Below are 27948 nucleotides of genomic sequence, written 5' to 3' on the forward strand. Positions count from 1 at the left end.
GAGGTGCCCCTGAGAAGACAGGAAGGACTGTGATGCAGAGAATGGAGAAGAGCCCCAGCAGAGAGGTGAGAACAACACTGCAGCGAAGATTACAACAGATACTAATATCCTTTACAGTATCAAATCAATTAGCATATGGAAAAATATTTACTTGCCTATTACCTGAAGACACAAGATGAGTGAATTCAAATTTTATTACATTAAGTGAGAGATGAAAAATAAAATATAGCATGGTGGCTGAATGATAGAATAGATGTACTATTTACACCTGGGACTGTAATCAAAAGCTACCCATATAGAAAGGAATGGAGGGAGAACAGCAAAGGAATGAGAAGAGTGGATAAATGATAGATGAGAAAGGAGATAGATGCAGAGCTACTTTCTACTTTGGTTCCTTAAGTGTTTGTTCTAATATTATTTTCATTATTACTAGGATAGATACACACATAAAAGTAATATCAGGACAGTCGATCTCTGTGATTGACACCTGATGGATTGTAAATCCATCAGGACAATGGGACAGTCAGTGGCTTCTGCTTGAGCTTCTGTTGATTTTAACAGGAATGGCTTGCTCCAGAAGGACAAAAACCTGAAACCCTTTTAAGACAAAGGAATTCCAAGTGAATTAAAGCTAAGGGATGAAATATTTTAACTAAACATGTGCTTTTGTAGGTTTGACTGACTGTTGAAAGTTTACTAGCAATGGCAAAACAGAATGTAGACAGGCCATTGTTGTAAATATTTTTTTTCTCTCCTACATCCCCCTACAAGCAATAGATTTTGGCTTTTAAAAGACTGCCTAACCATTAAATGTGACATGACTTGTCAGACTTCAAAATGCAAAACTTTTGATAGAGAAATGAAAAGCACAGTGTCAGGTTACCCTAGTGTATCACACTAGGTGTCAGAACACAGCCTGTCCTAAGAATGGAAAAATCATGTAATTTATTTGAGGGCAGCTTGCTTATAAAGGCTGACATTCAAATGGCTCACATAAGTGCAACATAAAGGGAGACCAACATGTACCAGGTCATGTACTCTGGAAAGACAGTCAGAGAAACACTCATTATGTGGATACATGGATCTGCTTTTTCAATTTTAATTATCACCTATTCAAATATCATAATTTCTGTATTTTGCTTTCTGCAGCAGGATCTAAAGCACCTTCAAATATCTATGGGAAAACAGTAAGAAGCAAATAAATTAGTTATAACACTCATTAAACAAAACAGCATTCACAGGAACACTTTAATATCTATTCAAAATAATTCTCATGTTTTTGCCAAGCTGCCACTGAGCAAAACATTTAGCTAATATTATAAGTTACTGTGTATTTTAGGATGTGATTTACATTTTTTAAGTTATGCAATGTTTTGGAAAAAACAAAGCTGAAATTTTATATTCATTCATATAGGCATCAACTTCAGAACAGCTTGTAATTTGTAGGGAAAAAATATCAGGTTTACAGTACCCTGAGTAAAATTCTTTGAGCTGTAAACCAGAAGAACCACAAGTACAATTGGGAAATATGTGTTTGAAAAACACTTGAATTCTTGGCCAATCCTATAGGACACAACCCAAATTAAAATATTTAAAGCTGTAACTGTAAACACCTTAAAGGACAGTAATTTTCCACAGAGGTTATGGGGAAATTAGAAAATGTAAGGAAGTTTTCCTTTATGTTTCTCTGTATTATGCAAAGTGTGTTTGAATGTCTTATAAAAACAAAATCAGTTAAGATATCACCTGTGAAATACCTTTTAAGAAACAAATTCAAATTTGTCTGCCTTTAGCTCTTGTCTACTTTGCTACAATGAATTATGTCTTACTCAAATGTTCTTTGAACACCTTGGAGTGAAATTCTGACCCCTTTGAAGTAAATTGGAGTTTTACCACTGATTTTACTTCGGCATAAATGTCAGACATTCTACCTAATTACAGAAAATGCATTCAGCTGCATTCTTCTTGTTTTATTAATATTTGTTACTCTTTTTTTTTTTAAGGCATCAATGTCCTTCTTTGAATGACAGGAGTGTTTTCAGACAATATTTTAGAAATAGTCTTTTTTAAAGAGGGTTGACCTAAGCAACGTTTTCTCTAAGAAAATGTGCTACTTCACTGTTTGTCAACACTTACTGATGAAGGTGACAGGCACAAAAAAACCCTAATGTGTGGTAAGAAAAAAGATGAACTTATCTAACAAGACCTACTTCATGTGAATTACTTGGTTTACTAAACGTGTAAGAAACTACTCTTTGGAAGTGGTTATATTTCCCACTTCTGGTCATAACATGGCTGTGGGGTTTCATTGCATAGAGATCAAAGAGTCATGTGTTCAGAGCTGCGTCTGCCTTGAGACTGGGAAAAGGCATTAATGAGAATAATAGTTTAGTTTCCATATGTAGTTTTCCACTTGTGTCAAGGACAACCAGAGGGGAAAGGAAAAGCAATCACGCTACTCAAAGAAAAGCGTCTTGAGAGTGAGATGTAAACAATTTTAGAGAAACACACAGGTAGTAAGAGTAATTTGGAAAACCATCAAGAAGACTTTGGATCAAATAGATAAGAAATATACTCTTCCTCTAAACTTATTGCATACCTGTTTTGCAAATAGCTTCAGCATGGGCTTGCTTGTCAAGGCATGCTGCCCTACACCATTTCTTAAAAAGCAATCTTTAAACCCAACATACATTAACATACAGTAAGGTACAGGAAAAACACTGAGACTCCTCTTATGATCAGTTTCAGGTATGTAAAGGGGCACTAAAACCACTAGTCCATTTATTTAGGTCTTCATTTACATCATGTGTCTTCTATACAGACAGAAAGCTCAAGAGATGATAGCCATATTATTCTTAGGGCATCATATTGATCCCAGATCAATCATATCTGAATCAAAATAACTTCTATTACCCTCATATAGACTATTGCTGTTACTAATATTAGGTAAGACCTGTCCATGTGGGAGGTGACCTCTCATTACCACTTATGTCAACATTACAGATCATAAAATCTTAAAGAAATGTAAAGTTCCATTTGAGGAATGGGCCTAATAATGCATTTTATTATGCTGAGATACATGTGAAACAAGAATAACTTATCACTTGTAAAGATAAATAAGATTACACCTGAATTACATCTCATACAAGACTTGAGACATCAATTTCTATCCCAAAACATACAACAAACCAAAGACACCTTTTCAAAGCACACCTTATGAGACAAGAGAGGAGTAACAGGGGGAAGGCATTCATTCTTTTTGTGTTCATCCAAGATGCACAAGCTGAGAAATATCTTGGTTTCTCAGCCAGAAACACACCAGAAAATGTAACCTTATGAAAGAAAAGAATACTTTCACATGAAACTCCTTGGTCTAGTCTTAGGCATGTGCACCAGTCCATGTCTGCAGGACCCTATCTCAGAATGGACGCAGTGGCCCCTGGTGTTATTACTGATAACCTCAAAATGCTATCATTGGGAATTCTTTCATTTTGTATTTTTGGCTTTTATCGTCCCCTGTAACAGGGACTAAATTTCATAGGCCTTAGCATTACACAGAAACATTTGATTACAAGAAAATGATTAAATGAAAACCATTATTTTCTTTTTCTTCTATCTGATGAGGACTTTTGTAAGCAACATACTAGTATTATCCCTTTGGCCACAGCAGTAATCCTTTTGTTATATAAACAACACACAGCAACAGGTCCCCTACCTTCCCATTTAATGTAAAGGTTTCCTGGCGTATTTTTCGTGTAGACTTCAAAACTGCAACCCCCAAAGAATCAGTCAGCACCTCGTGTTTGGAGGAAGAGCTAAACAGCCAATCCATGGGTAAAAATGTTGGGCTACAACGAGGGCACATTTTAATCTCTGTAGGGGCACTATCACAAAGGTATGGCCTCATTATATCCTAACTTCCATTCCCAGATGAGACCCAAGCTATTACAACACCCTAGACAGCACCCCAGGAGCTCTTAGGACTGAAGTATCGTATATGTATGTACACACATACACACACGTGGCTGTTTGCCAGCGCCGTGCTGCAGCCTGCAGGAAGGTGAGCGGCCTTCCAGCGGCACGGAAAAGGCAGGATTAGGGAAAGGCATAGGGACAGCCAGCGGCACAGACAGCGATGAAGCAGGGACAAAAGCGGACGCACCGACAGGGGCGCCGGCCACGGCAAGGGCCGCAGCTGGGGGCGGAGCCGGGGCCGAGGCGGACCCGCGGCAGGGCCCGCCCCGCCCGCCGCGCTGCCTTCAGTGCCGCCCCTGAAGCGCGCCCGCCACTCGCTCCTCCCGACGCGCCGAGGGCGGACGCTCCCGGCCGCGCTGCCATCGGCGGAAGTGTCGCTACCCCAGTTCCGGCGAACGGGTCGCGCCGCCGGGACGGCACCGGGCATGGCGCTGTGGCTGCCGCGCTCCCGGGACGGCGGCGCCCTGGAGGAAGAGGACGAGGAGCGGACACAGGCTGCCGCCTTCCGCCAGCGCTTGCCGGAGGTGCAGGTACGCCCGTGCCCCGCAGCCCCGGCCCCCCCGCCCCGCGTCTGGCGGCCGGGGGCGCGGTGCGGGTCGGTGCCGAGCGGCGCGGCCCGCGGAGGGGCGGCGGCGGGAGCGGGTTCGCCGTGTCGGGACGGGGCCGTGCCGGAGCGCCCGCCGGGGCTCCGAGGGCCGGTGGGGACAGGTGGGGTCTGGCGGGCTGCCCTGGTAACAGATCCACCGTGGGCAGGCGATGCGGAAGGAGCTGGGCTGGAGTTATCCCGGCGTCCCCGTGCCCAGGGAGCAAATAGGGAGGCGGTGTGTTTCTCTGTTGGCCGGGGCAAGGCGGCGATTTGTAAACGCGTTGCGAGGAATTCTGTGTGGTCTCGCAAGCAGCTGCCATTACGTTACCCTTTCAACGGTGGAATTTTCTTCTTGTTACTGCAGAAATAAAAATGCTGTAATTCTCAAACAAAGTTGGAACAATAAGTTTGATTTACTTGCGTTAAAGTTTCCTTCAGATAGTCTTTCACAAATTGTCCTTCGTGTGCCCCTGCCAGAGGCTGTCAGCACTGCACATTTCATAACGTGGCAGTGGAACGCTGAGGAAGTAATGCATATGGATGCATTTTTCTTCACTCTTGGTGGGAAAGTTTTGGCATATTAGTGAGTGTGAATTCTGAGCACACACCTGGAAATAATATAAATACGGTTGCTTAAGGTGTCCTTTTTCTCTCCCAGCTATGAGTGGTGACATCCTCAACACATTTGACCTGAAGGAGCACGTGTTTGTGCTGGGCCTTGGCCGCTTTATAACTTAAATACCACTTCTTGTGCCAGTTCAAGAGGAGATGTTGGCCATTTGTTTGGGTACTAATACTGAAATGCAGGCAGCAGTTACTTTACTGTTGTGATCGGATGTTGAAGTGAAGGAAGACGACCTACCTTTGTTGGTCAGCACCACCTTTGTTGTAGAGAAAACTTCAACTCCTTCTTTTATTTACAGTACCTGAGGTTTGTTTATTGAAACCAAGATCAGTGTTCTCACCATGATATGAAAAGTTCTCAAAACCTTTATATCTGTTCCAGAACAGCCATCTGTTCCCAGAGCAGCCAAGGAAAGAATATTGCCTGTTTTTGAGAAAACGGTCTGAGAATCTTGTTGTTTATATAAAAGGTGGCTGAGAACCTAATTATTTGCAGGATCAAGCCTGGGAACTGCTGCTTTACAGCTGCGTTTTATTTTTCCCTTAGCTGAGTACCTCCATGGCCTCTTTCTTTAAGCCATGTTTGAATTAGGCTCTCCACACTCGGACATCGTAAGCCCAATACTTTCTTATCAGAAGTATATATTCAGAGTATTCTCACACTTGGCTGCTGCTAATGTTCCAGCCCTAAGACAGCCAGAGGGATTTCAGCTGTGTCAAAAGTATTTTTGCAGTCTGGAGACTATTACTGATAGCAGCATATGATCCGTGATTTTGCAAATAAAATTAGGGTGACTTGAATTGGAAATCTCTTTCTAGAAGACATAGCTGTATATTGCCATGCTTCATCACTTCTGCTGTTATAATGCTGCATATCTAAGGTGCCTTCCAGGTGCATTTTTATTAGCTTTGGGATTTAGGCCAGTCTGCTTCTATAGAAACTGTAAATCAACATTTTTCTCTCCATAAATAGCATGTCTGATTTTCCTCACAGACATACAGCCAAGGGATTGAATTAGCCTGCCAAAAAGAAAGAGAATTTGTGAAGCACTCTGTAGAATGCACATGGAACCTAGCAGAAGCCCAGCAAAAATTTGGTAGTTTAGCACTGCATAATTCAGAATCCTGGGATCAGGAATCTGCTCGAGCAAGGACTGAAGCTGCCGAGTTGAGATGGAGAGAGGAAGAGTGGAGAAGAAAAGAAGAAGCACTAAACCAGAGGGAACGACAGAATCTATGGAACACAGATCCTGTTAGTAAAGAAGTTTTTAATAAGGTATGACCTACATCATTGTGCATGGAAGCAAGTACTAGCCCGTTTTGTTCATTCCAGTTGTTACTTGTTTCTGATTGTCTTCTGTGTCTTGTACAGCACAAAAACACAATATGTCACTCGCCTCTGTGCCTGGGAGGGTCATGGAATATACCACAGAATAGACCTTTCTAGGAGCTGTGCTCAGGCACCTGTAGGACAGGGAGGTGGTTTGGGACATTCAGCACAGCTGCACCAAGGGCAGGTCCTGCCAGACCAGTTCTTCAGTGGCCTTATCAGTAACCTGTGACGAGGTGGTGGCATCAGTGGACAGGTGAAGGGTGACAGATGTCATTTATCTGGACTTCTGCAAAGCATTGGATGTGGTCTCATACAGCATCCTTCTCTTAAACTGGAGTTAGACAGATTTGATGAGTGAACTGTTAGGTGGATAAGGAAGTGGTTGGTTGGTGGCATGCAAAGTGTAGTGGTCAATGGCTGAGAGTCCAATGGATGCCAGTGGTGTCCTTCAGGGGTCTCTACTGGGACCAGTGTTATTTAATGTCTTCATTAAAATTAAAGAGACTGATTGGGTGCACTTTCAGGAAGTTTGCAGATATCAAGCTGAGTGGTGCGCTTATCAGACGTGAAGGAAACCTTCCAGAGGACCTGAACAAGATGCAGAAGTGGGTCCTTGGGGATCTCATGTGTTTTAACAAGGCTATGTGCAAGGTGCTGAACCTGGGTCAGGGCAACCCCCAGTCTCAGCACAGGCTGGGCATGACCAGATCCCAGCAGCCCTGCCCAGAAGGAATTGGGGGTGCTGGTGGGTGAGAGGCTGGACCTGCCCCAGCCATGGGCACTGCCAGCCCAGAGAGCCACACGTGTCCTGGGCTGCATCCAGAGCAGGGTGGGCAGCAGGGCAGGGAGGGGATTCTGCCCCTCTGCTCTGCTCTGCTGAGACCCACCCCAAAGTAATGCACCCAGTTCTGGGGTCCCCAATACAAGAAGGACTCCTGTTGGAGCAGCTGCAGAGGAGCACTACAGAGCTGATCAAAGGGCTGGAGCACCTTTCCTACAAGGAAAGGCTTGGAGAGCTGGAGTTGTTCACTTGAAGAAAAGAAGGCTCCAGGGAGCCCTAATTTACCTTCATGTGACCTTTCAGTACTTAAAGGGCCTTATAAGAAAGAGGGAGAAAAACATTTTTTATCACAGCCTGTGCTGACAGGACAAGAGGAAATGGCTTTAAACTCAAAGATGGTAGGTTTAGATTGGATGTAAGCAAGGTTCTTTTTTATTATTAGGATATTAGGACGCTGGAACCAGTTGCTCAGGGAAGCTGTAGATATCCAATCCCAGATTGCACTGGTTTTGGAGCAACCTAATCCAGTGGAAGATGTTCTTGCCTGGGCAGGGATGATTGAAACTCTTTGGTCTTTAAATGTCCCATCTGACCCAGAGTATGAAACTGTTAGTTTGCCTCTAATACTGTCTACTGTAATACAAATTATTTAGCATGAACTTTTTTTAATAGGAGGATCTTATCTTTGATTTCACAATTTAATTTCAACGGCTCTCATTGCCTTTTCCTGAGCCCTAAAGTCACAAGCCAGACACAGTCAGGTGATAAATTTGGTTAACGTTTTGTGAAGGGTCCCTTCACATGCTCAACACACCAAAATACACACTGAAAAATGCGCTGAAGGTGCACATGTGACATAAACTACAGTTTTGTGAGTGTAGCAAATTAGCATAATTGAGAAGAATGTCCAATTAGAAACACAGATGTTGAGATAATTCCCCCTCTTTGTTCAACTCTCTTCTGAAGCCCCCATTCCTGTCTAGTGCTTTATGGTGGAGTGTTGTCCTTGCTTTCAGAAGAAACTAGATGAGGATTGAGCTTTTAGGAATGTATTTTGTCTTTCTTGCTAACCGAGTAGGTAAAATTCTAGCTATGAATCTATATAGTTATACAGTAATAGGCTACAGAGCTACAAATAGACATGAAGAATATAAAAAAGCAAAAATGAGTTTCTCAAAAATGAGTATCACATCTCCCAATTTCTCCTGATCCAGACTGCAATGTACATGATTCTCATTACTAACAAATCAGTAAGTTCCTATATGAAAACAGAAGTTTTTCAGAGATCATAAAGAAACTTTGAAATTCTGTTACTAGGTATATTGGAATGGGTATCCCAATATTACCAGTTAGATTGTGCCTGGGTCAGTGTGACCCTCGCTGCTGGGCCAAAGGCGGCTTCTGTGGTGCTTTACCCCAGAGATACCTCGGCTGCTGGAGATTGCAGCGGGGCACTGAGCAAGTCCAGGCTTGTCAGGGACTCTGTTTACCTCAGGAGAGAGAGCTTCTGGCGATGATGAAGAGAAAAAAGGAGGATTCTGCTGGAGGGTTGAATGTCCAGATGTTTATTCCATGATTACAGAGGTCTGAACCGGGGCAACTGCTCCACCAGAATGGAGGCCGCATGGTCTGATTAACCTTTTAAGCTCGGGGACAGGTGAGCTACCAACCAGGTGAAAGGGGCAGGGTCTCAAGGGACTAGGGACACCTATACGGGCCAATGTCCCCCAGGCCTGAGGAGCATCCTTTGAAATCGACCAACCACACGATGCCTTGCTGGTATGTTAGCCTGATTGACAGGGCACACTCAGCAAGGGGCGAGGGGGAAGGGAGAAAGGAGAAGGGAATATTGGCACACCTGAGAAAGGGACCCGGAAGCTAAAAACACACCACAACAACTAGGTAAGACTTTCTGAAAAAAATTTTCCTCAAATATGATACAACTCTAAAATTAGAACATAGCCATTTAAATAGCAACATATTAAAGTATAATAACTCCTTTATGTCACTAAACAGTATGTGTGGATTTTATGTGATAGTACAATCTTTCTCTTCCTCAGAGTTTTATTAATCAAAAAAGAAAAGAAATTGAAGATGAGGCTGTGTCTGAACCACTTATGCAAAAACATGAACAAAAGATTAGACACTTCGGTGAGTGTGTTTTTCCAACATCTTGTGACTCCTACAGAATTTGTTGATTTGCTCCTTCTTGTACAGAATGAATGCTAATAAATGAAAGACCTAAATGACAGACTGTTCAGTTTTATTTTATCAGGACTCCAGGGATATCCCACACCAGTGGGAAAAGGCAGGGACATTCCTAGACGTATAAGTCATGTATATAAAAGTGCATGGGTCATCCATGGCTCTCTCCTTTTTTAAAGGAGATTAAGTTAAATGTTTTATTAAATTATTTTCTGTTACTTGTTAATTTATAAGGGTAATGGCTGATTAAATTGACATATTTGTTAACACCTACACTGGGAGTATGTATGCTCAGAATTGTGTGTTTAAAACTATACTTAGTTATCCGCTAGGTGTCACTTTAGCTCTGTCGTAATTTTTAAATCCAACTGAGCACATAGCTGATCTTGTAATGTAATGTAAAATTTGTATGGTTCTCTGAAGTGCTTGCCATTCGGACTGGTTTCATGCTATATATATATATATATATATATATATATATATTTGGAATTCTGGGACAATCAAGAATAAGACTGTATTGGCAGAATTCAGTTGTTCCTACAAAGTTGTTTTTACTTTTTTTTTTTTGGCTTCTGGGGGACTTAAAGCTGTTTTAAAGAAAGGGCTTTAAAAAGAAAAGGGCTTTTAAAGAAAGGGCTGTTAACCTTAGCATGCCTTTCAAGTATCAAGTAAAGGCAAAACACTATCAGGAGTATGGAAATAGTAGTAAATTGGCACAGGTTCTCTTAAGTACCTTAACTGTTCAGTGTAATGATATTGGAATTAGAAAACATCTCTCCTGCTGTTCATTTCAGCAGGTAAAAAAAGAAGAGGCTATCTTGTAGGCTTCCTAGCTGAGAGTTGGGCAAAATTACTCTGTCTAAATTCAAATTAGACTGTTAAAGAAGCAGTCTTATTACAGAAGGTAATTTTTTTTATATACTTCCTGTGTTCAAAGCCATGTTATTATTTTAATTTGTTATACATAAGTCCATTGTAGAAAGCCACAGTACATTAATGCTTTCTGAAGTCACTTGTTGCATGCTAGCTGCTGCCAAGGGGCAGTGTGGACTTCGTTATATTGCATGAGTCCTCCTTCTGGATCCTCTTCTGGCTTCAAAACAGTGAAGAACTTACACAGAGTAACTTGAAAACGTCAAAAGAAATACAACCTGTTGCTTTCTCTTTCAGCATTTGTTTGCTAGAACTAAGATTAGCTCAGGTCATTACCATTGCATTATCTTCAGCCCTGTTGTAATTATGTGCTGATGGACAGGTGAAGCTGTACATCTGGTACCTGTTGCCAATAATGACTGTCAGAGATAGGACAACTTGAAGAAGTGCTATGAGTATTGAGTTCTGATTTTTACTTTTGGCTTGTTACTTGAAGCTAGTGCCATGATACTGCCATTCAAAGTTCTAATTAACTTTCCAATACTGGTGGGGGTTTGTTTTTTGAGATCAAGCTGTTTGTATAATTAATTTGAATTCTCTAAAAGTCTAGCAAACCGCATCTTAGAAGCACTTTAATTTTTGACAGTTTACAGGTTCTGTTCTTTTATTTGGAAACATTTAGAGGATTTGTGTTTGTTAGAATCACTTAATGTAAATATCTGTCCATAAACTTTTTAAGCTATTTGGTGCTGTAACTAGTAGATATCTGCACCATTTTGTTAGCTTGTGAAAACTGATTAAAAATAAATTATCAGCATTACTAGAAGTGCATGACTGTTATAATCTACTTCTAGTATCTTCAAAGACTAATTATGCCTTCTAGTAGTGCTCTTTCAGCATTGGTTAGATGTATAAATAAAACCCCCAAATTTAGCTGCATGCTATTATTCTGAGGTTAGTAAATTGCCAAGTTGTTATGTATCCTTGGTATCAATACAGGTAACTTCCTTGCTGCATTAAATCATTTATCTTTTTAGAATATCTTAACTGTGTTTCTCTTATTAGGCATGCTGAGCAGATGGGATGATAGTCAAAGGTTTTTGTCTGATCACCCATACCTTGTATGTGAAGAAACATCTAGATATCTCATGTTGTGGTGTTTTCATCTAGAAGCTGAACAGGTATGAAGATGTTTAAATCTTTGGAAGCACACATTTTCCTATTTGCACAGTAGAAATGTGACCAACTTCATTAACTGTTCTTCCAGCTCCCTCTACTTTATTGATGGTGCATTGTCACATTTATGTCTAGTTACAGCTAACTGAGTCCTCTTGTTTCTGTAAGCATCAGTTCACATCTGCTTAGGAACTGGAACAAAAGGAAATTCTGCTGAATTTTAGAAATATATCTTTAAATCATAACTTTAACTTTTTTTCTTTTTTTCAGAAAAGAGCTCTGATGGAGCAAGTAGCACACCAAGCAGTTGTAATGCAGTTTATTATAGAAATTGCCAGAAGCTGCAATGTGGATCCAAGAGGATGTTTTCGTCTCTTTTTCCAAAAAGCCAAAGTAAGTCAGCTTGGGTAATAATGTGAGAAACTCTTGATACAGTGCAAGTGTTTTAGAAGGGATTTCTTCCAACCATGTGAGGCTAAATAATTTTTTGACTGATTTAGGCTTATGGGAAAGAGTTTTGATAGCAATTATTTTCTAGATAGAACATTTCGTTATAATTCTGGTTCTGCTTAAATGAAAGCTTAGTGAATTTTGCTTGTTGTAGGTGGAAAGCAAAATGCGGCTGGGGGACAGCGGGTGTGTCGCAGACAAGTAATAACTCAGTAACAACGGCAAACACCAACTGATCTTAAACTGGTCTGACTATTGTAACTAATTACACATGTTTTCAAAGTCTCCCCATTATTGTGAGGCAGCTATATAAAGTGTCCCTTTCTCATGACTGAAATAGGGCAATCCAGAGCTTTGTAGGAAACAAGTGGGAAAACTGAAACTGTGATTTGTTATAGACTATGTTTAGTTGTTCAAGACTCTAATGGATGTTAATATTGCCTAAACTAGTATAGTTAAAATGTGGGTTAGTTTGTGCTTTAGTTTTGATCAAAGGGCTTCAACAAGCACCTGTTGTAAGGATACCTTCTGAGTTGGAATAAATTACAGGCTAAAATTAGGTTTGGTTTTACATGTTCTCAGATAAATCAGTTACTTTACTTATGCATATAAATGCTACAGATTGTCTTAAAAAGAAATCTACATGAAACATAACTTTAAATTGACTAACTTTATCACTTTATCCCTGAGTTGTTCACAGTTGTTATTCCCCAAAAGGTATAACATGTCATTACTGTCTGGATTTTTTTTCAGCACTGTGTAAGCTTACAATTCAAAAGAACAAATTGCTAAAGAACGAATACTTCATTTTTTTTCTTTGCAGACAGGAGAAGGCTACTTTGAGGCCTTTAAAGGTGAACTTGAGGCATTCAAGGCGAGAGTGAGAATCTGGTCACAATCACATGGCTTTCAGACCATGTTACTCCATGATCTCAATGTCAGCCCTGGCTGTGGTGGAGAATGGACATCTTTTTTACAGGTAGGTTTATTATTTCCAAAATTTAATTGAACTAAGGCAGGATTAGGTCCTGCCTAGAGAAGCTGTACCTTTCTGAGATATAAAAAGGATTGTTTCTTGAATTGCTAGTGTTTAGGATATATCATGCAGTGTTATTAATACACAGGGCATTTATGGCCTTTCTTTTTACTTGCTGGAATTCACAGCATCAGCAAAAGGTCAAAAGTATATGTTTGTTCATTGCTTTTACATTTTCCTTCCTAAAATAAACACTGCATGATAAATCTGATCAGATCTTAGAACTGTATTCCCAGTCATCACCACAAGCAGTGTAAAATCATGGGATCAGTCAAGTAAGTTACAGAGTCATAGAATGGTTTGAGTTGGAGCAGACCCTAAAGATCATCTAGTTCCAAACTCCCTGCCACGGCAGGGACAACTTTCATAGGGCAGACAGCCCCATCCAGCCAGGCCTTGAACACTGCCAGGGACCTCACAACTTCTTTGGGCAAGAGAAGTCAAGTTTAAGGAAAGTCTTCCTGTAAAAGGGTATACTTAGGTGTTTTTTGCAGTTTCAGTTAGGGCCACATTCTGTAATGAAGAAACAACTTAGAAGATTGTCAAAAATTATGTATTAGGAAAGGAGTCACAATTGAAAGTACTTGTTTGAAATAATTTGATTGAAGTACCTCTCAGAGATAGATCAAACAGCTGAATTTTGTATAAATGTGCAGTTAGGTGCTAAAAGTATTAAGACCAAATACAAGCTATGCAAGAATTAAAAAAATTCTTGACACAGTGACAAAATACTGGTGGAGGATGTTTTCAGATCTTACTTCCTTTCTATTGTAAATTTGTCTCATCATAACATGGACAATGGAAACGGTCTCTGTTTCTCCCTCCATCTATGTAATTATGAAGCATTAAGCTGTCAGTTTTTCATCTGTTGCAGAACACAGGAGATCTACAAGGTTCCATAAACACAGATGTCTGCAGTTTCAACTCTGTGATACAAAGAGATGAAGAAGAATCCAAAATGATGGACACATTATAGTACTTTTAAGACTGAGGCCAAGTACTCCTTTATTTCCCTTTTTTTTTCCCCAAAGAAACAAACACGGCTATTTTCTTGACACTTAATTTTCTGGGTACTGCACTTTATTTTTGGTGTCAGATTTTTGTTTTTTTGATTTGGTTTGGGGGAGGGACCTTGAAGGGTGAGTAATTAAGAAAAAACTTGTAATATTGTTTGAAATGTGCTGCTAGGTTTTTAGTTGTCCTTGAAGAGCAGGGTTCTTATATTGCCGAATGTGAAACTGGATGTGTTTTCTGCTACTAACCTTGCCTTTCATGATTTTAGAAATTAAACATCTGCACAAATACAATGTTTACAAGAAGCAGCAGATTCTTGGTAGAATCTGCTATTGTCTTACTACAGATATGGATATGTTTTACTCTGAATATTGGAGATTGCAACTGTATTCATGCTATCTTGCTGACAGTATAAGCTCTCAAATTTGGTTATCACTAATAGCAATAAATCAGTATCTGGTATCAGTATTTCTGATCTGAATGGATTAGATTAAAACACTGGCTTTCTACCTCTACTAAGGGGATATAAATGTTATATTGTACTTTCATTAAACATAACTTGGTTTAATCCTAAAACATAACATCACTTGTCTACAAATGAATGCTGAGTTGTATGATTTCTGGGAGTCTGATTCTTTTCTTGTTCATCAGGCTAACTTCAGATTATTTTTTTATACCCAAGTCTTGTTAAGGTTGAAGTCATTGATGAAGGGAACTTGTACAAGCGTTAGGCTAAGACCTCAGTTTAAACAAAAAGCTTTGTTTCAAGTCACATAGGGTGAAGTGTCATGCACTGTTTGAAAGTTACTTCATATGTTACTCAACCAAAGTAGGTTTCTGACATTGTCAACTCAAACATTAAGTGGAAAACCATTAAAAGCTTCTTGTTTAAGAAGCTAGAAATCCAAATACATTTTATAGACAACAGAATCTTGCACTCCAGAACTCTGCTGTGCTTTTTTAACGTGCTATTACAGCAAGTTAGTCATGTATACTTTAATTGGAAGAGTAGCAAAGACAGCTTATGCCTCCCATCCATATTCTTCATGCATTACTGAATTGTCCTGATTTTATGTAGGTTTGGAAGACATATTGATTTCAAAAGTTCAGTGGTCATAGCCTACCTTGTTTCTCGTTCATGCAGAACAACCCCACAAGTGCCACAAGCTGATACAGAGTGGCTGGAAAGCTGCCCACAGGAAAAGGACCTGGTGGTGCTGGTGCCATCGACTGAATGTGAGCCCAGGTGGCCAAGAAGGCCAATGGCATCCTGGCCTATGCCAGCAATGGTGTGGCAGCAGGAGCAGGGCAGGGATTGTTCCCCTGTACTCAGCACGGGTGAGGCCACACCTCAAATCTTGTGCTCAGTTTTGGGCCCTTTACTCCAGGAAGGACATGGAGCTGCTGGAGCATGTCTGGAGAGGGGCAGTGGAGCACAAGTCCTGGGAGGAGCAGCTCATTGAGTTGGGGTCGTTCAGGCTGATGAAAAGGAGGCTCAGGGGCGCATTATCTCTCTCTACAACTGCCTGGAAGGAGGGTATAGCTGGGTGGGGTTTGGCCTCTTCTCTCAGGTAAGAAGTAACAGGACAAGAGGAAATGGCCTCCAGCTGTGCCCAGGGCAGTTCAGGTTGGACATCAGGAGGACTTCCTTCACTGAAAGGTTTGCCAAGCATTAAAATGGAAGTGTTGGAGTCACCATCCCTGGGAGTCTTTGAGAAATGATTGGACATGGCACCTAGTGCTGTGAGTTATTTGGCAGGGTGGTGATGGCTAGAGGTTAAACTCAATGATTTAGGAATTTTTTTCCAACCTTAATTATGTGATTCGGGAAGTAGATTCCAGTAATTTTCAGTTTTGCCTACAGCCAAGTCTGCAGAATATACCAGAGTGTTAGTACCAATGCAATAGCAAATGCACTCATAGAAGTAGCTTTCCATATGACTTCTGTTCTCTAGCCTTCTTTTGCAAACAGACTGAAGAGCAAGGAGCAGTTCTGTCCCACATGCAAATTTGAGACAAAAAATACAAATTTCTACTGCATCTGGTTAAACTTGGCAAATCCTCTAGGAAAGGGTAAGCAAACACTGCCTCCTCCTTAATAATAATTAGTTAAATATTAAAGGAAACTTAAAGGAAAACAAGTAATTTCAGGTTGTTTTTTAACTGAATGTTGTATACAAGGGTAGAAAGCGCAATATAGCACAGTGACTTGCTACCCTTAGCAGTGGATCTAACAACCTGTTACACAGAAGTTATTTCTTAAGTTTCCAAGGGAGTAAAACTGGATGCTGCAGAAATAAATGTCAAATAATGAGATTTCCTCCCCCTCCTCCTTCTGGTTGACTGAAATTTATGTATGCTGATGAAAAAAAATTGACTTTTTAATTGAAATCAAAATGTAAGAATACTAGCAGCAGGTATTTCCTCAAGAGGACAGTAGAAGTGGTCAATCTTCTTGGCAAGCTTTCTTTAAATGAAAGGAAAACTGATTGTACTGGTAGCTGCTGTTTATGTTGTTAATTTATAGTCGGGGGAAAACTTCACAAATTCTACAATGGCTATCTCTTTTCAGACTGAAATATGTCTGAATATTTATAATGCTAAAACTGGATGTGCAGATGCAGTCCAAGGTATGTCAGCACCCCAGCTCTGTAGCTGTTTACAGTCACTGCTAAAGGAGATTGGAATCTGCATTACTGCGACACAGCTACTTCAGACATTACCTAGACCATTTGTTCCTCAGATTTTGCTGACTCCTGAAACTTCCACTCTGATGAGCATTAAAAAAGGGCTGGGAGTCTGCAGTCCCTGGACTGTTAAGAACTGTGGCCTGTGGAAGTTTGTATTTCCAGTTATGTAGTGAATTAACACAAGAAGAGCTGGTCGGAGACAAGAACCACATGAAAACCAGTCCAGTTGCTACAATAAAAATTGCTACAGTAATGTGCCAAAGTTAGTATTTTGACCACTGGAAATCATGTCACTGGCATCAGTGAGCACTTGTTTTCAAAGATAGTACAAAAGGCATTCATTGGTCAAGATCATACAGCTAGCTAGCTACAGGTTTACCAGATTACACAATCTGTTCAGTATCTTTTTACTGATGAAGTCTTGCAGGGTCACACAAAATCAGAGGCTTTACCAAATGTGTTACACATCACTGAAACTCCCATTTTCTTCAAAATAGTTGCTTTGAGGGCAGAAATAGAAACATAATAATTGCTTAGATAATTTGCCCTGGTATAAGTGTAATTTATAGTGAGCAAAATCAAGTCACATCTGAGTAAGCAAACACGAAGCTAACCTTTCCATAAGATCAGTTTCCATACACAGGAGCTCTGGTCTGAAATGACTCTTTGTAGACCAGTCATCATTGTTCTTCACAGCTTCTGGCTAGCTCCTCCAGCTAGGCACATGTTCAAGGAAATGTGCTTGCATGTTCTTGTCATTGCTTTATTTACTGATTGAGTAAACCAGTCAATGTGCTTTCTAATTAAGATGTATTCTGAAATGTGTTTCCTTTATCAATCAATATTGCAAATGTGTTTGCCAAATAAGAGACACAAGAGTACTGGCTTTTGTTAAGGACAATTACTGTATTTTTGAAATTAGGTATATTTAATACAAAAAAATACAGCATTGAAGTGGTAACCACAGGCAACAAAATTTAGTGTAAGTTAAGGACAGTACTGGAGTTAAATTATTGATGAGTCTGGTAGACTACTTGGACAAATCCTTGATTGCAGAATCTCATGTAATTGGGAGTGAGCTATGACAGATAAGAAGTTTGACCCATTTTCACCTGGGGTTGGTAGCATCTTTCTGGCTCACATCTGGCAACTTGGTTTGAAGGAAAGCATAGATATGTGGCCAGATCTTATTGGTTTCTGTTCCAGAAAATGATTTCAATAACCCTTTTTTCCTAAGGAAGAAAAAATAAGAAAGCATTACAAATGTCAAATTGTTTAATTGTTCCAAAATCTCCACCTCACTTGAAGATTACCCTGGCGGGAGTGTGAAAATATGCATGTGATGTAACACCAAGAAAGCTGTAGCATTGGAAATGCAGGCTGGACATTGATTTCTGCTCAACAGTCCTGGAAGAATACAATGAAGGGTGGTGAATGTGAAAATACAAAAAGGACAACCATTGATGTTGTCAGAGTCTGATTTCTTTGTCTAGGCAAGGTAAGACTAGAGCTCTACATGGTGACCTGCTACGAATCAGCAGTATGATGCTTGCAGCTTTACGTTAGGAGAAACATTGTGTATAATTTTGATTCTTAAAAGAACTAGTAATTTATTTCCACTCCACAACGCAAATGACAATTCTGAATTAGCTACTTATTCCTAAAGAGTCTTGCTAGCTGTGTCCAGTCACAGTCCTGTTCTTAGAACAGCCACATATAAATCCTCACTAACAGTTTCTCTATTTGTGTATGGCTTCTTGACCCCTTGCACTTATTAGCAGTGTTCTACTTATACATCCAGAAAACAAAATATTGTAAATTCTTGCAAAAGAAGGAACTGTCTGTTACTTCACCCACCAGAGCTGTTGTTGCTCATAGCAGTACTATGGAGGTATTGAGTAATGCTTAGCATTCTTCATGAAGCTGAATGTGGCTGGCTGCAATGGCAGGTTATATTACCACACAGGTTCCAGGAGGTCTCATGCAGCCCTGGAAAATCATACTCATTCTGCTGGGTTGATTTCTGACTGAGTTCATGAAAGCTACACAGCTACTCACACCACACTCGCTGTTGTGGTATAATATATTCTGTAGCAGAGAGATCTATTCATCACTATGCTGATGCACAGTAATATTTTAAAATGTGGAAGAACACATTTTACTACTCACCGATAATATTCTAAGACAGGTTTTGTTTGTGCATCATAAGCCTGGAGCCTCTTGCTGACAGTCTCTGGCTTGTCATCATCACGCTGAACAAGGGGCTCGCCAGTAATGTCATCAATGCCCTAATCATGGTTAAAAGCAAATACCAGAGTATACTTTTTACTTCTCTTTAAGCATGCTTTATGTAATTTTCTATTGAAATTATGATCAATTTCCACTTAATCAGGATGTAGATTTCTGCTTATAAAGAGAAGGTGCTGCATGTGTTCTTGTCTGGAATGTTAAGTTGTTGACTTTCCAGTAAAACAGTCTGTCAGTTAAAAATGTTTTTTCAGTATTGCCAATGAATATTAGATCATAGTAACTTGACTAATTTGACTAATTTGTCCTCTGGAACATTCACAGAACGTGGGGAATGTGAAGACAAAACCTTCATGTACAAGAAGAAACAATACTGTTGGTAATACATTCCTGTATAACAAGAAATAAGAGACCAATTGGACCTTCATTTGACAACACTAAAATGGGAAAAGGAGTTAATGGCCCTTTGATTTTAAGTTGCAAGATGGAAGAGTTATTATTTAACAGCAGCTGTACAAAAAATTGGCGTGAGAGTCAGTTGAAGCTTTCCCTACAGAGGTAGGGACCTAATGTGTGAATGTTCCTACTAAGTAAGCAAGCATTTTGCAGGTTTATTAAGATAATAGAGACAACTGTATTTCACCTGTTTAGCTCTATTCCATGTTTTCAATTTAAGTATTGCAGTCCATTGTGTTGTAGTAAGTCTGCTAATTAGTGAAAGGTAAGACAGATCCTAAACAGCAAAGCTCTGGCAGCTGAAGCCTACTCTGGTAAGTCTGAGAATTCTCTGTTCCATCTTGCCTGTGCTTTTCTGCAATTGAAAATAACCATGACTTTAAGCACCTTGTTTTAAACAAAACAAAGGCAATATTTTCAGTTGCTCACTTCCAGTGCTTACCTGGTATTTCAAGCTGGCCTCTTTTCCTGCAACACTGAAATTCGAAAGCTCCAGAGCCTGCTGCATATATCTGATGTAAATTAATAGAGCTTCCAAGTGAAATGTGATGCCACAACAGCTAAGTTATTTAGAGTTAAGGATAAAATACAGTTTTAGCTGAATTGCACTAAAGCAAATTGTTCTTGAAAAAATTTAAGGTAACAACGTACAGTCTTTATCTTCAATCTTCTTTTTAGGATATCTCAAGTCATAAAAATCTGTTAAAAATTAATCTGTTGAAAAGCTTCCCTGACTTGAAAGTTTCTACATCCAGTTTTGCAATACTGCAGCTCTTCCCTTGAAAATACCCATCTTGGTTAAATATAAACACAGGGAAAGCATTAAGTGGATTCCTCTGACTAGTTTCCTATATATAAAGCATTACTCCTCTGGAGGAAGGAAAAGAAATCTACATTTTGGACTTTACAGGCTGCAAACAGGCTAAGACCATGCCCAGATCCTGTGCCAGTACACAAGGCAGACAGTATTCCAGATCAGTGAACAGTTTTAACAAGTGCTTACAAAACATCATGGTGTTCTGCTCTGCAGGGGACAAATAACATTGTCCAACACCTTGAGGTTGTGCCAGGTCACTAACATACCCTCAATACCAGCACGGTGTTAACAGAAAGATTCTGCACTCCCAAGAAATGAGATGAGCCTTTATGTTCTGAGCTGCTGTGTTTTGAAACCCATTATGCAAACAGTATTTTACTGCAGCTAGCAAACACAATGCAGTAATTATTTAGTGCCAACAGCAATGCATATTGCTTACCTGTACTTTGGGAGGACTGAATTCAAGATTGTAAACTCTGCCACTGGCAGGGTGGATCCAGCGTGCTGTAAGCCGACACTTTATGGTCTCAAATGGCACGTCTAGGTCAATCACAGTGTCTATGTGACATTCTTTATCGAGTGCTTCTGCCTGAGCAACTGTTCTGGGGAAACCTTTTTAAAGGAAACAACTGCATAAAATTCTGAAAGCAGAATTATAGCAAAAATTACCTGGATTGAGTCATTAAAGAAAATAATTGTTACACGGCAAAAAAACCAAAAAGCATTGTCATGTTCTATAAAGATGGAAGAGACATTAGATTTTCCAATATCTTTCAGTATGTCATGGCATTTTAACTTTTTAAATGCCTCCCAGCTTTTATTTCTTCATTTCAGCTAATAATCTTCCCAAGACTGCAAAAAATAAGTGCAAAAAGACCCTGTATTTATATATACACCATATACCACTACACTGAATAAAAGCACTGTATACACATTTGGAATAATAAAACATCCAGTGAAGAGTTTCCCTCAGAACCACCTAGAAACATTTGTGATATATCTTACTTTCAGAGCTGTGTAAGTCTGGCTTAAGGTGGTGGCCATTACAAACCTGTTTTATTCAGTTGCAGAAAGCCAAATCTATTTACCAGAAGCAGTACAGGATTTAGAAGGCTTGTGAAAGTTTTAGTATATCAAACTGCCCTCAGATATGATGACTGTGAGAACACTCAGGCTGATCAGGAATCTGTCTTTTCACTTCAAAGGTGCTGCATTTTTCCCCCTTAACTCTGTGGCTCCCTATTCTATGCCTTAAACTATTAGATAATCTAGTGGAACTTAAGAGGGGTGCAGTGGGAACAAAGAACAAGAAAGGCAACATCTCCACAAAGAATCTGAAATGAAGTATTGAGCAAAGACAATCAGTGGTCAAAGCTACTGCAGAACATGCTATTGTGTCCTATACTCAGTGGAACAGTTCCTCTCCTCAAAAAGCTCTAGAATAGTCTCATTTTCTTCAGTAGTTTCTAATTTGCATCATACTGTACAAGTAAACTTCTTCATAAAGGCAAGTACCGATAGACACAAACTTAAGAAACTCTTGCATAGTGTTGATCTGTCCATTGCATGAGTAAGGAAAAACATTACAAAAAGACAGAGTTTATTAACTCAGACCAAGTCCTTGCTTGTGCATTAAGTCTTTTGCACCTAGCTTGCATCACAGTCATGAGCTGCCCTCATTGTATTTCTCACACATTCACATTACTGCATGAAAGTGCTTCTAAATGGTAAGAGCAGAGGAAGAGCCGGGTCTTCAACACTGATGTTGAACACTGTTCAACACTGAACTTTTGTTCTTTCTTACTATTAGCAGCCACCATGTTTCTAAGTTATGCAGCTGGAAATTTGCTTTTGCTTTGGACTGAGTAATGAGAAAATTCCTCAACAAATTGAAGTGCTTTTAGGAAAGCATTTCATTGAAATGGAACTGACATTTTCTACATAGTGTTCTCTCTCTACAGAAAAAGATCTGCAAGAGATGATGAATTACGAAGATTCCAGGAACACAGAGAAAAGTGCTCTAGATTATACAGCATGTAAATCTAAACGGATTATACCCACAGACACATATGACTCAGACTGCTACATCTGCTATGACTCCAGAAGCCACCAACCTGTTGTAAGGCAGTAAATGGGTGTTTGGCTAAGTGAACATGCAAGCAGTTCAGCAGCTCTAGTTTGAGCTAACTGACCCCATCTGTTTGTTCTGCATTGCAGTTACCAAATTTAAGATTATGGGTTAACATTTAAACAGAACAGTGTTGTTCCTGTGAAGCCCATTATGCCAGAGCTATCCCTAGAGTAATTCACTGGGTCTCATTACAAATGCTGATGCAGACAAACTTTCTGCTGCAATGCCTATTTTAATGGGGAAATACTATATGAATTATCATAAAAAATACCAGAATTGCCAGTTTTGAAATTTTTCTGTAGTGTCAAACTACCCTTTTTAACATGAGTTAAATATCCCTGTAATGTTCTGAGGGCAGAGTACATCCAAAGCATTTGTCAGCCAAAGAAACTGGGGGCAGACTATCTGCTGAAAGTTTCACAACAAGCTGGCTACCAGCTACCAAAGCAGTCCCAAGTTTTCCAGAGCAGATTTTCTCTCCATATATAGTGATATCCAACATGATAACTTACCATCCAATAGCCAGTTGTACTGGTCTAAACCTTTGATCTCATTCAGCATTAGTTGTGTCATGATGTGATCTGGAATAAGCTGCCCTTGGTCAATGTAGGACTTGGCAAGGATTCCCACTTCTGCAAAAGTAAAAGTTGGATTACACTATCTCTGACCTCCAGCAAGTGAGAAAAAGCTACAAGCCTGCAAAAAAATTGTTTTGATCGGGTGACAGAGAAAAGTTGTAAACCAGATAGACAGCATGCTTACCAAAATTAAAAAATATCAAGATGATCAACTAGGATCTGACCATACAAATACATATCAGATTAATTAGATCCACCTGTAGGGCAAAACACACACCCTCTAAGTAAATTTACTAGTATGTATTTGAAATATGAAGTTCTAAAAACTAAAGTGAGGAGAGGCCGTTAACCAAGAGTCTTCAAAATAAAAAATAGAAAGGAAACAAGTTTATTAAGATATCAGCCCTCAGACTTCCTGAAAAAAAAAGTTTATTTTCTTGGCTTAGTGGCCAGTTATTAACTTACACTTAGGCTTCATTACAAACATAAATGCCTTTGACAGTATGCAGTGGGACCTGCTTGCCAGATATGTGTTTTTATGATTACTAGAGTGGCAAGAGGGTGTTTATAGATAGTGTACACTATTTATGGGAGTATACAGACACTAGTATTTTCCCATGGAACTGACTAACATTTAGTACCAGTCATTTATCCCACTGGCTCACTAAAATCCCATCCACGCATTGTCATTCCAGCTGTCACACTATGCTCCTACATGGCAGGCAGTAGCCTGCTGTAGTTCACCCAAATCATGCATATAGCCAGGAAGAAATTCAGTTGCCTGGGTTGTGTCCTTGGCACAAAGTTGCCATATCTTTAATTTATAAAGCAATTACCCAATTCTGTTACGTAACCCAGAATTGCAGGCAGACTGGTTTTATTGTGGGTCTGCAGAAGCCTTTACTTGGAACCAGTAAAGGTCTAGTTACAGAAAACTAAAGAGAGAATGAGATGGATGGAGATATCCAGGCAGATATGACCACTTTCAGCAGAAAGCCAGACCCATCACTCAGTGGATGAAATGTACAACAGGACAGAGGCCCTTCTTCAGGTGAGGCAACTGAAAAGCAGTACATACCCCAAATAATGCAAATAGGATTTGTATTTGGTGATGAGAAAAAAAAAAAAAAAAAAAAAAAAGAACAATTTTCGCTTCCTGGCTGTTCACATCTGTAGTCAGGCTTTGAAAAGTACAAAGACCATTTAGAAACAGGCACTGTGCACCTTGTCCAGACTTCAAAACATGCTCACTATATGGAAAAGAGTCAGACTGTGGTGCCTGAGTCCTCCAGCACATCACAAACTGGAAAGAAGATGACTGTCTGTGTACAAAGTGTGTCTTCCCTACCTCCCTTCTGCATATCTTTTTTTATTATTCTGGTGTGCTTTGGACCATGTACCCTGAAAAAGTGGGTTGAGAGAAGGAATAAATCATGTCTAGATAGTTTAATGTGTACTTGATGCTTGGCTCTGCTACTGATTTATGTTGCAGCATTGCTCTAGCCACAAGAATCTAAAAATATTTGCAAGACAAGGTTCACAGGGAGCAATTCTAACTTACTTTAGAAAGATTTGTGAGTTTTTGGGCCCAGAAATGTTTAGAATATGGCAAGCCATTATTAGACTAACAGAGCTTGAAAACCACTGGCTTTTGCCTCCCTTTACAGAACTCAGGTAATTTAGAAAGTCGCTATTAAGAGGGGAAAACACAGGCAGAAGCATACACAATTAGTCATATATATGCACCAGCTCAGAGCAGGTCCCCCCCCACCCTCCACTCCTGCTATTGGGAGTGGGATTTCATGGGGTTTTGTAGGTTTTATTTGGCTTAGGGTTTTTTACAGGTTGGATCTGAAACCATAAAGGCATGGCAATCTTCAGAATTACAGGTTACACAGGTTTCTTTCCTTTGTAGGTGATGACAGGTAGCCATGCTCCATGGCTTTACAAAGGATCAGCAGGTTCTAACCACATTACAGCAGTCAAGCTCTAGCCATAACCCGACAATAATTACCTTAGCATTAGAGAAGTGGTCACAGACTCTCCACTGTCCAAAAGAACATGATAATAACTGCAGAATGATAAGAACACTCATCTTCAACAGGACTTTTCAACAATGTCCATTTTCACAAGACAGCAAATAGAAAATTTGCACCATATAACTACTGTTAGCTATATCTAATTTTCCAAGGGCTTTAACTGCCCATCTTAGTGTAACTCCTTTCCCAAAGAACTGGAAATTGCAGGACTCTTCTGTGTCGTCAAAACTCATGGATCTTTGCCTTGACTGAATTTGTCTAGGCTGTCTGAGTTGCCTCTCAGTTGTTCTCCTATTTTCAGTGTACTACCTAGTCCTCCTACCTCATACTTCATCTCTGGGAACCATTTCTGAAACTAGTGACTGACTTTCAATGAAATTGCATTAGAGTTTCATCTAGGTTTACTAGTGAATGAGAAACTCTGTAGCAGATTCTGGTAAATTCTGCTGTAGCTAATTTAGAGCAAACTTCACCTCTTAAGCTGCCCACTGACTTCTTTCCTTATATTCTGGTTTTTAATGTCTCTGCTAAACTTCTATTTCACATGTTTGCTCTCCTTCCTCTGTCCAACCCACCCAGAATTCTTTGCATAATCACTTCTCTGCATCACTTCAGGCTCCCAGCTCAATTAAAGCAATATGATATTTCCACTTGGAATTTCCTCTTCTAGCACAACCTTTAGCATTATTCTGGTGCTCTGTGGTCTTGCACAAAACCAAAAGTATTTAGTAAACATTTTAAACCTCAAAACACTTGGTAAAATAACATTTCCTTTGTTTTCTTGGAATGGCTACCCACCACATCTTCCACTGAAAGTTCATAACAGAACAGTTTTGTGACCCTCTGTAAATAAAAACATATGATAGAAACCAAATAGAAATAGCAAGAATATGATCAGGTGTACTCCTCACAAATTCTTAACTTACAGTATCTATAATATCAACTACAGTAAAGTCAGTCATTGTACTGAAGTCATTATCCTTACTGAGTAAATAAAGTCTGTCTGAAGACATGGGAATCACATCACAGCTGCTTCACCTTCAAGCATGCTTATGAGTATTCCAAAACTGAGACTGCCAGTTGCCTTGGCATAATACTGAAGTGATACTTACACAAGTGAATGGAATATTCTACAGCTTGAAGCTGTTGGAAATAATAATACTTCATGACGCACAGCCTGAGATGGTTCTTTCAAGGCTTTTCACCCCACCATATAGAAAAGCAGATGTGGAAGTCAGGAGGGAACCTTCCATATTGCAAAAGTCCACCAGAGAGAGGGACTGTGGTATCTCAGCTGAGGCCAGAGGCCAAGCTAGACCTATTCAGCAAGAGTAATTAGTATATTTATCTAGTATAAGCATCACTGTATGTAAATACAGACCTTGCTGAAACCTAATCATGATATGAACTCACAAGACAATAATAATTTTAAAAGCTATGCAGTTTGAAAATTTTCCACGTTGTTTTTGTTTTGTTTTTTTTTTTTTTTTGAAAGCATCACTATGTTATGCCTGCCAGCTCAGGACTAGGCATAATTTTGGAATAGGTGTTAACAATTCCAGGTACCCCTACTTCTAGCCATCAAATGAACATCCAAAAAAAGTCTGATCGCCCAAAACCCCTCCTCTGGATCTGCCTGTTAAAAGATGTGAATATTTTTCTCTTTTAAGATGCTTCCAGCTGGAGAAACCTATCAGAGCTGGAGAAGCTATCAGAACTATTAGAAACATGTACAAAAACCACTGAGCGCTTACTAAAAGCACCCAAGACAAGGAAACAATGAGGTGAAACACAACAACGGAAACAGGACAACCCCGTCCACTTTCATGAAGAGGCTGGCAAGTGTCAGCGTGTGGAGGACCCAGGGCTGCAGATTTGAGGCCCACTTCGGTGGCCTCTGGCCTCCAGAAGAGCTGCGTGAAGTCACCCCGCCTCTGCCTGCGCGGCGGGCACACGGAGATGGGGAGCAGCAAACCCCATTAGGGAAGCGCCCTCCCTTTTCGGAGGGGAAGGGCAGGAATGCGTGTTGGGAGCGTGTGTCCCTTCCCGGAGCGGAGCTGTGTCACGCCGAGCTCCCGCGGCGCTGTGAGGGGACCGTTCCGGCGGGACGGGGACAGGAGGAGGGGCTGTCGCCGCCACGCACACATCCCCACCCACGTCCCCGCGCCCACCTGTCTTCTTCTGCATGTTGTCCCTCAGCAGGTCGCCGCTGGAGAGGTGCTTCACGCCGAAGTGCTTGATAATCCGAGCGGAGATGGTGCCTTTCCCGGAGCCCGGCGGCCCCATGATGATGGCGCGCAGCAGCGGCCGCACCACCATGCTGTCCCGCTGTGCCCGCTGCTCCGGCCGCGGGCGCGCAGGGGCGCGGCAGGATCGCGGCCGGATCGCGGCGGGAGCGCCGCCTTCCCGGGGAGCGCCGCCTTCTCGGGGAGCGCCGCCTCGCCCCGCCGGCCGGCCCGGGCCGGTCCTCCCTGGGAACGGCGACGGCAGCTTCTCCGGCTGTCAATCAGGGGCGGGAAGGAAAGATCCTTTATGTAAGTGCACGGGGGGAGGGAGGGATAAATTAATAACGATAATAAAAAGATAAATGAAGAAAATTGAATCTTAGAGCGTCGCATCAGGCCGCATTTAGGCATCACTGTTCAACCGGCCATGACCAGCTTCCCCGCACCCCTCAGCCCAGCAGGCCCATTTTGGCTGCTCCCTAAGCCGTCAGCTCCTGCTCCCCCTCAGATACAGAGAATAAAAAAGTCGTTTGGTTTGGGAAAGACCTTAAGGGTCACCGAGCCCAACAAGTAATCCAGCTTTGCTAGTCCATCCCTAAACCATGCCCCAAATTGACACAAGCCCACCTTTTAAGTATCCCCAGAAATGGTGACTCCACCACTTCCCAAACTGAACTAGGACGTGGCTCCTTACCTGGCTGTCACCTAATGA

The 27948-nt window shown here is 40.7% G+C and overlaps 2 protein-coding genes across 4 annotated transcripts; one reads left to right on the plus strand and one right to left on the minus strand.

Moving 5' to 3' along the window:
* The first annotated feature begins 4279 nt into the window (after nucleotides 1–4279).
* CDC37L1 (cell division cycle 37 like 1, HSP90 cochaperone) lies at nucleotides 4280–14521 on the plus strand. Its single transcript, XM_005488266.4, has 7 exons — nucleotides 4280–4505; nucleotides 6180–6461; nucleotides 9360–9450; nucleotides 11443–11558; nucleotides 11824–11946; nucleotides 12827–12982; nucleotides 13914–14521. Exons 1-7 carry the CDS (start codon nucleotides 4401–4403, stop codon nucleotides 14013–14015), a joined length of 975 nt encoding a protein of 324 aa, XP_005488323.1. The 5' UTR covers nucleotides 4280–4400; the 3' UTR covers nucleotides 14016–14521.
* AK3 (adenylate kinase 3) lies at nucleotides 13908–27510 on the minus strand. 3 transcript variants are annotated; one of them, XM_014267960.3, is made up of 5 exons: nucleotides 27183–27330; nucleotides 22907–23026; nucleotides 20703–20875; nucleotides 18913–19031; nucleotides 13908–17975 (listed from the first exon to the last, which is right to left on the minus strand). In XM_014267960.3, the coding sequence occupies exons 1-5, from the start codon at nucleotides 27328–27330 to the stop codon at nucleotides 17852–17854; spliced, it is 684 nt and encodes a 227-aa protein (XP_014123435.1). In that variant the 3' UTR covers nucleotides 13908–17851. The 3 variants fall into 3 exon arrangements, with proteins under 3 accessions (XP_014123435.1, XP_014123436.2, XP_074389158.1); XM_014267961.3 differs by lacking the exon at nucleotides 13908–17975 and adding an exon at nucleotides 19889–20006 and having other exon boundaries at nucleotides 18912–19031; nucleotides 27183–27510; XM_074533057.1 differs by lacking the exons at nucleotides 13908–17975; nucleotides 18913–19031 and adding exons at nucleotides 19564–19801; nucleotides 19889–20006 and having other exon boundaries at nucleotides 27183–27510.
* Between the last annotated feature and the right edge of the window lie 438 nt (nucleotides 27511–27948).

This window comes from Zonotrichia albicollis, chromosome Z (assembly GCF_047830755.1).
Source record: "Zonotrichia albicollis isolate bZonAlb1 chromosome Z, bZonAlb1.hap1, whole genome shotgun sequence".
Taxonomy (NCBI): Eukaryota; Metazoa; Chordata; class Aves; order Passeriformes; family Passerellidae; genus Zonotrichia; species Zonotrichia albicollis.

What these genes read in the sequence shown, in the direction of transcription:
- CDC37L1 (XM_005488266.4), top strand. Translation starts at nt 4,401, where the DNA reads ATGGCGCTGTGGCTGCCGCGCTCCCGGGACGGCGGCGCCCTGGAGGAA. An exon ending in ACAAAAGATTAGACACTTCG is followed by an intron (nt 9,451 to 11,442) that starts GTGAGTGTGTTT and finishes TTCTCTTATTAG; the next exon opens with GCATGCTGAGCAGATGGGAT. An exon ending in AATGGACATCTTTTTTACAG is followed by an intron (nt 12,983 to 13,913) that starts GTAGGTTTATTA and finishes CATCTGTTGCAG; the next exon opens with AACACAGGAGATCTACAAGG.
- AK3 (XM_014267960.3), bottom strand. Translation starts at nt 27,330, where the DNA reads ATGGTGGTGCGGCCGCTGCTGCGCGCCATCATCATGGGGCCGCCGGGC. An exon ending in CAACATGCAGAAGAAGACAG is followed by an intron (nt 23,027 to 27,182) that starts GTGGGCGCGGGG and finishes TTACTTTTGCAG; the next exon opens with AAGTGGGAATCCTTGCCAAG. An exon ending in CCTGTCTTAGAATATTATCG is followed by an intron (nt 17,976 to 18,912) that starts GTGAGTAGTAAA and finishes TTTCTTCCTTAG; the next exon opens with GAAAAAAGGGTTATTGAAAT.